This window comes from Centruroides vittatus, unplaced genomic scaffold, assembly GCF_030686945.1.
Source record: "Centruroides vittatus isolate TY-2023 unplaced genomic scaffold, ASM3068694v2 contig_272, whole genome shotgun sequence".
Lineage (NCBI taxonomy): Eukaryota > Metazoa > Arthropoda > Arachnida > Scorpiones > Buthidae > Centruroides > Centruroides vittatus.
In genome coordinates, this window is record NW_027121732.1 from 28,661 (window position 1) to 39,271 (window position 10,611).

The following is a 10,611-nucleotide window of genomic DNA, read 5'->3' on the forward strand; positions in this document are numbered from 1 at the left end:
GAATCAGAAAACTAGAAAAGGAAGAGGTTATAATAAACAAAAAATATAATTATAATTAAAATTATAATTAAAACATGCCAGGACAAAATTCATACTTTACAATATTGAATTCACAGAAGCAATCACAAAATCTTTGTATCTTCTTTTAACGTCCTTTTCGCACTCGGGAAATAACTGTCTTTACGGCGGAGTCGACCTTCTTTCGTTAAAAGAAGATACAAAGATTTTGTGACTGCTTCTGTGAATTCAATATTGTAAAGTATGAATTTTGTCCTGGCATGTTTTAATTATAATTATATTTTTTGTAAATTAAATTTAATGATTGTGCCGAAAGCCTTGGGGATATTTTTAACCGTGTTTTACATATTGAGGCGGAAGAGTAGCCTACAAAAGAAGGTCGACTCCGCCGTAAAGACAGTTATTTCCCGAGTGCGAAAAGGACGTTAAAAGAAGATACAAAGATTTTGTGATTGCTTCTGTGAATTCAATATTGTAAAGGTTATAATAAAGACATCGCTTATGCTAAGGGATGGCTGAAAAAGAACAACTTAGTAGCAACAAGAGCGGATAAAAGCAAGCAGATCGTTGTGATGAAAAAACCTACATACGATGAAGCGTTGAAGGAATATATCAGGAAAACGGATTGTATTCAGATAAATAGTAACATAGTTGAAGCAATTGATAGAAGGGTTAGAAAACTGGGAGGATCAAAACTGACAAAGATCTTACCTTTTTTAGTAAAATGTCGTAACCCTATATCAGGGACCCCTAGATTATTTGCCTTTGCTAAGACTCATAAGGAAGGCAAAAAAATCAGACCTATTTTGGAAAAACGAAAAGCGCCTACGTTTCTCCTTGAAAAAAGGTTGCATGAGTATATCTCCTCCAAGATGGAAAGCAATAAATTGGTGGCTAAGGATCCGGTAATGGTAGTCAAAGAACTACAAGAGGTTTACTTAGTTGATGACGAAGTTGGGACTGTATTGGATTACGAAAATTTGTTCCCTTCTATCAAGATTGAATCCTGTGTAGAAGCACTTTTGGATTATTTGACCAGAATAAACCCTGCTTTAGCACATATTAATGAGTTGGTAGAGATGGTTAACCTCGTTTGCTGCGAATCCTTCTTTGCGTTTGAAGGACAAACGTATAAGCAATGCCGAGGGGCCCTATGGGAAGCCCAATTTCTGGGCTATTATGTGAGCTTGTTGTTAGTAGGCTTGAGGTTAAAGTTTTGCGTAATTTCAGGAACAGCATCGTATACTACAAAAGGTATGTTGATGATATATTCATAATTTGGAAAAGCAATCGATTAATTGCTAGATTTATTGACAAGATCAATGATAATGAAGATGGCCTAAGCTTAAAACTAGAGCAAAAAAGCTCTGTTATGATACATTTTTTGGACATTAAGGTTATGTTTAGAGAGGGACGTATATCTACCGGGGTATTTATTAAACCAACTCATAGCCCACTTTATATTCCGGCTGGCTCTAACGATCCCTATAAATATAAATTAGCAGCGTTTAGAGCGTTAGTTAGGAGGGCTTTTTTATACTGCGAAAGTGTTATAGACAGGGATGCAGAAATAGAAAGAATCACGCAGGTAGCAGAAGCATTGGGCTACAAGAGGAATGTGTTAAAGGGGATTATCAATAAATTAGAAGTTAGTACTGATACAGTACCTGGTCGTGGTCGTGGTCCATCTACATACACGAAATTTACGTACAACAAACACTTAGGAAGCATTATGAAAGAAATCGCAAATATAAAGGATACAAGGATAATCTTAAAAAGAGCTCCGAATCTGTACAGAATTCTTAGAAATGATAAAGGGATAATTAAAAAAGAGGATAGGTCCGGCGTTTATAAGATTCCTTACGAGAATCAGATGTTAGGAATAAATAAAGATTATGTTGGGGTTACTACCAGAAACCTAGGGGTAAGGATAAAAGAGCACAGATATGATGTTAGAAAAGATTCTAATGCCACAGTATTGTCACAAATGGCACAAACGGAAGGCTCAATAGTAAGATGGAATGAAGCAGATATACTGAAACAGATACACTCCCCGACCTTGGCAAGAACGGCCGAAAAATTAGAAATCTATAAAAGCAAGCTTAAAGGGAATTGCATCAACGCAAGAGATGCCGAGGGACTTCCTTCCGCATGGAAGTTTGCAGTTGTAAACTTCAAATAAGAGCAGTAGCTTTATTAATATGTATTGTTAAATGAAAAACTCTGTACAGCTTATTAAGCAGTGTTAACATTTAGTGTTATTAATTTGTTTATTAAGGCAGAAGTATTAATATTTTGTATACACTATTTGTTTGTTATATATTATTATTTTATTTTTAATTTTAGCAGCATTTTTATTAATTTTTTGATATTTCGAAACGTTATTGTGCTGTTAGTTACATATTGGTTAGCCGTTATATTTTTTGTATTTTGAACTTGTTGTTCTATTTTTTGTAATGTTCTATTTTACCTGATGATGATCCATTGATTGGATTGAAAACGTTTGTGTTAAGAATAAATATCTCTCAGCGAGTGATCAGGTGCTGGTTTAGTTTTTGTATTAATGAATTTAGCTTAAAATTCGAATGCTAACTTCGAATCTTGTTAAAAAAGTTAAGTAAAAATTTTTATTTATCAATATTTATATAGTTTAATTTTATTTTGTTATTTATTTATTTCTTAATTATACATGTTGAAGTTATTTTAATATCGCTAAGATTTTTAAAATTTTGATTAACATAGAATGATATCTAATTCCCGTTCGACGTATAAGTAGGTTAATTATCCTCCGGTATTTATTTTTACAAAAAGTTTAAAATTCGCTTTCGTCATGGCACATTATTTCATAATTTCTATCTTATTGCGAAATTTCGTTCAATTTGGCCAGGTTGTTAATTCGCAAAACGTATTTCAGCGATTCGTCAATTTGAGTCCATGTCGAGGAAACTTGCAGGCTTTTCTTGTTACAGTTCTGTAAAATACAATTATATGTGTTATACTTTTTAGATAGTTCTGGAACTATGGGAAGTTTACATAACAATTTTCGTGAGAAATTACAATCCATATAAGTGGGATTATAGCAATGGCATTAATTATAGCATTACCGTATTAATAGAGATTTATGATGGGAAATTGTTATTTGTTCATTGTTTTGTTGGAAATCTCACATACACGAAAGTATGCAACAAAAACTTGTCGGTGAGTCGCTTGTCACAGCTAAAAAAATATTTGAAATAGTTACATAAAAGTGAAAATTTCCAATGGGGATGAGAGGAAGGAGTTGAGCGCTGCTGACTTGTGCACGAACTAAAACGACAATTGGTTTAAATCGGTAGAAAATTCGGATATGCAGTTACAGCAGAGGCAACTGAAAAGCTAGATAATGTGGTGTTATGAAATTGGGATGAGTTACATAAATGTGGTTTCTTTTTCTTTGAACGTGGATAACTTTTCCATAGTTTACAGAAATTCGCCAAACTCTAAATATATGAAGCAGCTGTCTAGTTTTATACTCCAAAAAACTGTACCCAAAAATGTCAAAATACTTTTTTGTTATTAAGCCTCATAGAGGGGAAAGTCGACACTTTCGTAGTTTCAATATATAATAACGTATGTCATAATAATGTTTACATGCTCAACTAATAAATGTAACCAGTTAATTATATAAATTAATTTATAATTAGTAAATATGTTGAAATAAAGCAAATGCGATTAAATCAATCTTATTGCAAATTTAATTACAATATGAGGGATTTACTAATTATCGTGACGTCGTCACAATGCTCTCTATTCTAATGCTCTCGATTCTCTTGCTTCTGTACTTCATAGTTTTCCTCTTACAATGCTGCCATTTATCTAACTCTTTTCTCGGGAAAATATTTCAATTGAATTTACCTGAGTTCTGTAGTAGTCCAGAAATTTCTATACAGTTAATTGGTGAATACTACACAACATTTCAATATCTAATCATAGCTTTCAGTTTTCGTTGTCGAGATTATGGAAGAACAGACAGACAAACAGTGAATGGTGCAAACTTATAGGTCTACAATTTTTTCAAATGGCAAGTTAATGATGTTTATTATGCTCAATCAAGCACAGCACTGAAGAACTTCCTATTAAGAGATCTTCCATTCATGGAATCAGGCAAAAGAAAAAAAAACTAACTGAAGCCATTAAAGCTGAATTTAATAATGGTATTTCTGCAACTATGCTGTTCACTGAGATGGTAAACTGTTAACTGCATTGAATGTTACGGAACCAAAAGAAGAAAGACTCCCTATAGTCGTGACATTTGGAGACAGAAAGCAGCCATCGGTGTTCCAAAATTAGAAAATGCTTCTAATAGTACAAGCCGTCAGGAATGCGAAAACAGGTTAAATTTTGGAAAATAATTTAAAATTTTTTTACAGTGATACAACTGCTTCAAACACCGGCTCCTTCATTGGTGCATGCATCCTCATTATACAAAAAATTGGTCTGAGTTATTGTTTTTCTCCTGTCGTCATCATATTACTTCTACTATGTGTATTTGAAAGCAAAATATGAGGTAACAAATATTCCTGAAATCACTCTGTTCACAAAAATAAAAAAATATTGGGAAAATGTTAAAGTGGTGAGGATTATGCAAAAAACTTTTTCAGTGAATTAGAACTTCAAAAACTGTTGGGCATTTATAAAGCTGAACTTCAAAAACAAATGCCAAGAACTGGTTACCAAGAACTTATAGAGCTATGTGTACTATTTTTGAGAGGTGACACGGAGAAAAATCTAAAAGTCTGTCCTCCCGGGGCTATCCATCAAGCTCGATGGATGTCCAGAGTAATTTATTTCCTCAAAATGTTTCTCCTATGGTCAAAACTTAAACTATCAATCAGAGAAGCTTTATAGGATATTTCTCAGCTTGTAAGAGTTTACGTTATACCATGGGTTAAGTGCAGTGCAGCCGTAAAAGCCCCTAATCAAGTTTTATGCTTCTTGCAGTATTTAAAATTATAAGAAGCCATTTCTACAGTAGCATAGCCAACAGAGTCCCGAAGTGGTCGCCAACTATGTAGACTTGTTCTAAATCGCTCCGTTTTTTGGATCGACTCATCGGCTATACGATTAATTTAAAAGCAGGTATTGTTTCTAACCATCTTTTTACCGTAGTTAAGCGCTATCGTTTTACGTTTTTCTGTTAAATTCCGTATTTATTATATAAGTTACAGCAATTCTTCTACCGTGATATCGCACCGTTTTTCGGGTCGTTTTTCGCGAGTGTTTTTTGTGTTCGATTAAATCTGACTGTTAATGTCTGAAAGCGGCTTCCTTCTTGCAAGACCCGCTGTGTTATTTGTTACATTTTGTCATATTTCTCGGAAAGTATCGGTGTTTTAAACTTCGGTAATTGCGGGTTTTTTCCGGTCTCCTGCTGGACATTGTGTTTCCATGTAAATATTGTTCTGTATTCATTATTGTACCCGTCTAGCCGGAAAGGCAATCTGTAAATTATTTGTACCAACGACTGTTTTCTTTTGTAAGTGCGATGCAAATCTGGAATGTGATCCCCAACTTTACCTCGACTTTCCACCTTTTCCCTCCACTCCTACTCCACTTCGCCCTTCCCCACTCTACCCCTCACTCATGCCTCTATACCCTCTCCTTCTCACGTGGCTAAGTCTAACTGGGACAGCTATCTCAACTTTACTTTCAAGTTTCAAGTTTCAAGCAGCATAGCCAACACTTATGATATTTATCCGGAAAACAACTTTAGTGCTTGATATTTCTTATTGATTTTTTATTGTTGCTTAATATTCCTCACTTCAATCATTCCCGGTATTCAAGTTACGTGCTTAAGACGGCACGGGTTAACGTCAGCCTATCGAGATGAAACTTCATATTTGAGTAATTTTGTTTAAATGCAAAAAATTTAACGAGTGGACACGAACATTTTGAGAAACAACTTTTTTAACAAAATAAGAGATAACCTGATATACATAGATAGCTAGATAGAGATAGGCACACGTGTCTCTGTTATATGTGCTTTAGTATTAACTATAAATAATGAATGATAAAGAACTTATTACAGAAATACGTGTATCTATCTCTTAAATGTATCTATTGATATATATAAGTGTTTTCACTTCCTGTTTTAGAAGAAAACTTAAATAATAAAAATACTTTCTCCTTCTTAACAATAATCTTGATTAAATTAAGAGTTAAAATTTCCTTCTTTTCTTTGTAAGCATCGCACTGAAGAGAGAAAGAAACTACACATCGTTCCGAAATGCATTCATAATGATAAATTCAACGAATAAACCGTCGACAGTGAAAACCCTTGAATGTTAAAAGTGCTATATCGAAACTTCCAATATAACATATTAATATTTTAGTATTTCTTATCCACACACGAAGTTCAATTTCATTAATAAAACATATTTTAATCTGTAAAATTAAGTGTTATATTGAAGTAAATAATTAAATTATGAAAGACGATTAAATTTGAATCAATTTTAATTATCACTGTCGGCAGTAATCACTAAATAAATTTTATTTTCACGAGTAATATTTTAAGACTCGCTTTTCGTTATCTAATCTTACAAAATATTATTTTTAAAAAATTTAATCTTTTAAAACTTTGTTTACATTCTAAATGAGTATCATATAGAAATTATCACGTGTTCCCTAAATATAAGAAATTTATACAATAATTGTGAAAAGTTTTTATAAAATTTCATAAATTTTTAACATTATTCTTACATAATAAAATATATAATTAATATAAAAAAATATATTTGTGGTTGTTACACCTATAACACTATACTTACTGAACTCGAAATCATGTACAAACACAGTGTTTGTAACACGTCTTTATGGCACGGGTGAGACAAACACAGTGTTCATTCATGATTTTGAATTTCATAAGTACAGAACATTAAGCTATAAAAAGAAAACACACAATCTTAAGTGCTAAAGTCTAAAAGCAACGACAAAGTCACTCAGTTGATAGGAAAGCTAAGACAAGGAAAAAAATGCACTGTCAGTTTTCATTAAAGTAAACCTGATGAAAGGCACAGAGCAAATTGGAAATTCGAATATTTTAAAATACTTGGGCAAATTTAAGACTGCATGCATACTTACTTGAATAAAAAATCTTATAACGGAGTTTACACTTAAAAATTGTGAAATTTTGTACGGAGGATTTCCCAAATCGTGCTGTTCGAAAAATAACTCCCCAATTTTCGAATCGTATTGTACTAGGGATACCTGTATTTGTATTTTAATCGATTTTTTAGAGTATTTACATTTATCAATTTTTAATTAATGTTTTTGATTTTAATAAAGTGAAAATATGAGATTTATTTTAATAATGTAAAAAATGCTTTTAATATTAGATTAAACATATTGCAAACTAATGTAAAATACTATGGTTTATCTTATGAATAAAATTTTCATTACATGGGAAAATAATAGTGTTTTACTTCTCTTACGCAAGTTTTTTATATTCATGCAAATGCAAAATGACCGATGGTGTATACAATAAAAAGCGTTATCAAAAATCTTAAAATTTTAATTGTAAAATTAAATAATTGTTCTTATCCTCTACTGTTTCTGTTTTAAACTTAAATTCAGCAAAATATAAACACAAATTTTTGTTAAAAAGTTTTTTATTTAAGTAAATTTAATACAGAGAGAAAAAATTGCTAGTCGATAACCGTCAAAGTGAGTAACTGTTACCAACCCCTTTAGAAAAAATGAACTTAGCATAAACAAACGAAATATATGAAAAGTAACCCCGCAATAAACCAAAGAAAAAAAAACTCGCAGAAGTAATTAAAAGGAGTGAGAATGATTGTTAGTAGCATGACATAAACAGGATATCGATCCAAAGGAAACAGAGGGTAACTAATACGCACAATATTTTTCTATCAATAAATTATTCCCCTTCCAAAAGATATACGTGTTTTTTCATTTTAAACTGAAGTACAAAATTTGAAGCATAAACACAACCATTACACTTTTTTTTTATTACTTTACCGGTTGTTATATATAACAGAGGGAAAGTATGGTAATCCGGCAAAAAATGTGTATGGGAGGGAAGACGGTTTTGTTCACTTCTCTGAAGCTTAATAACTGTTTTTATCGAAAATTTCTGATATTTGGCAGCGAAATTGGGTAGTTAGGGACATTGATGATATTAAATTTTGGTAATTAAAGGTTGAAAGAGTGGGGAGATAAAGGGTATCGTGTGTATCTCTAGTAGGGTCAGACTGAATGACGATTTTACCCGTTATTGGCATTTACAATTTTTATTATAAAACCCACTCCCTGAAGATTGAGCTTTTCTTCTATTTTATAATTAAATATACAAAAAAATTTAATAATAAGATATCATAAAAGATGGTGCCACGGACGCAGATTTAAATGTTACTGGGAAAGTTAAGTAACTCGTTGCTGGATTTTTACTAGGTTCTTTAACAATTCTTACTAGTCAAGACGCCGAAAAGTAAAATTGTAGAGTATAGGCCTAGTGGAGTCGATCTACGAATCGACTCCACTAGGCCTATACTAGATTACTTAAATTCGTTCTCAGAGAATCGAAGTTTGTGGCCGCGGATAGATTATGGTGACGCCTTGTCTTAATAACACAATTTTTTTATTCTTAACCACACGAAAGCATACAAATCACTTCAAGCTCAATTCTGTAGCTAGTTGCTTGGTTGATCCACAGATTTTTACAAAGAGTCCTTTGGAACATACCTTTCCTAGCAAGAGATATTTAAATACATTAAAAGAAACTATAACACTTGGTCATTGTGTCGTTGTACTGACTAAACATGTGCGTTTTATGATAGTTTTATTGACTATTCTCCAGCATCACTTCTAAGCGCTGTTTGGTAATTTTTTTTTTTTTTGTAATTGTCGTATTTCTTTTATTTTGTTTTAAATTTTATTTACACCATATCTTTTTATTTGGTGAACCATTCAAAGTTTACGCTTTCCTCCATTAAAAGTTTGGTTACTTTGTCATGTATCAGGTGACGATATAACGGAACGGAAACGTCACAAATATGGCGCCGGGAAAACACACACGCGCAACACGTACAGTACATCCGGAACTCTAATATGCCACACGCAAGTTGTCTATATGGTATTCGTTTTAATATTTGTTGTTCTTATTTCTTCCAGGGCAACTCTGAGGTTATCTGCTAGTAAAGTATGAAAATATACTGTCATAGAGAAGATTGGTCACGAATATATAAATATTTTCATAAAATGATTTATAAAAGTACTTTATTTATTTGAAAGTTTAGCTTGTCGAGATAATAGTTTTACTACAATTGATTATATGATTTCAGAAATAAAAATAATATCATGCAAGATTTGTAATTTAATAATAGAGTTATTATAGTTTTAAACGACTGTCCAATATTTTCCGATATACGTCATTAGGACTAATTATACAGTATATATAACTACAAATGGACCATTTCTTTCCCCTCACTCGTCATCAAACATCATAAATATAGAAGACGTTTCCCCAAATATTATTTAAATATATTAAGTTATTTACAAAACTAAGTGTTTTCGATAATTAAAAATGTATTTCTTTAATCTACTTTTTCGTAATTTTGTCACTATAAAATTATCTTTAAAATGATATTGTTTTCAAAGTATATTGAAGTATAAAGTTTTTTAAATCGATCTGATATAATTTATGCCATAAACAAATAGTTTATTTCAGTGGTAAAAATGATATAACATGTTATCGTTTCTCTTTTATATCATCATTAATTGTACAGATCGATAACTGTTGAAAAGTACTGCGTAGATAAAGGTTGCAATCATATTGTAAAGAAGTAGTCTTGTTGTCCTTTGCTGATTAAGGTATACGAAATATTATTTTTTTAAATAGACTAATTAGATTTTTTAAGCACAACGCAAAAATAAAAAACAACGAAATTTTAATTTTATTTTTAGATTTTATTAAACTGAATTTATATATCTAGACTGTAAAGTTATACCGTTTTTCCACTATTTGATGGTAAAATTTAGGCCTATATATAAAGGCTATATGCTTATAAGGAATGCATATCTTTTACATCTCTAAGTATATATTTTTATATATTAGAATATATATATTAATATATATCTTTTAATATTTGAAGAATGAAGACTTATTCATACAATGGAAAATAACAGTTAACATATATATATAATATTAATAGTATTAGTTATATTTAATTCTTATGGAAATATTTTATATTATATATGAAATGGTACTCTAACTGTTGATTAAAATTATATTTCCAATAAATTCGAAAAGTGATTAATCAAAAATCTTCGTAGAAATTCACTCATTTGTTTACTAAATATTTGTAGAATAAATATGTTACAAATTATGTTATAAATAATTCTGTGAAAGTTAATAATTAATTATTTAATACAGTAATTTTATATACTTTAAGGCAAGATAAATTAAAATAATAGTTTTTATTTTCAATGCTTTTTTGTTATAATAAGATCTGTATTAGTATTCAACATGATTGTAATTCATTTAAGCTCTACTAATTTCGTTCAAAGCAGTTTTTAATGTGAATTTTGTAAGGTAAT

General features: G+C 30.9%; 1 protein-coding gene across 1 annotated transcript; it reads left to right on the forward strand.

Annotated features, from left to right (window-relative positions):
* Positions 1 to 1,417: 1,417 nt before the first annotated feature.
* Positions 1,418 to 2,200, forward strand: LOC136971793 (uncharacterized). The gene has a single exon (XM_067266295.1). It carries the CDS (start codon positions 1,418 to 1,420, stop codon positions 2,198 to 2,200), a length of 783 nt encoding a protein of 260 aa, XP_067122396.1.
* Positions 2,201 to 10,611: the final 8,411 nt, after the last annotated feature.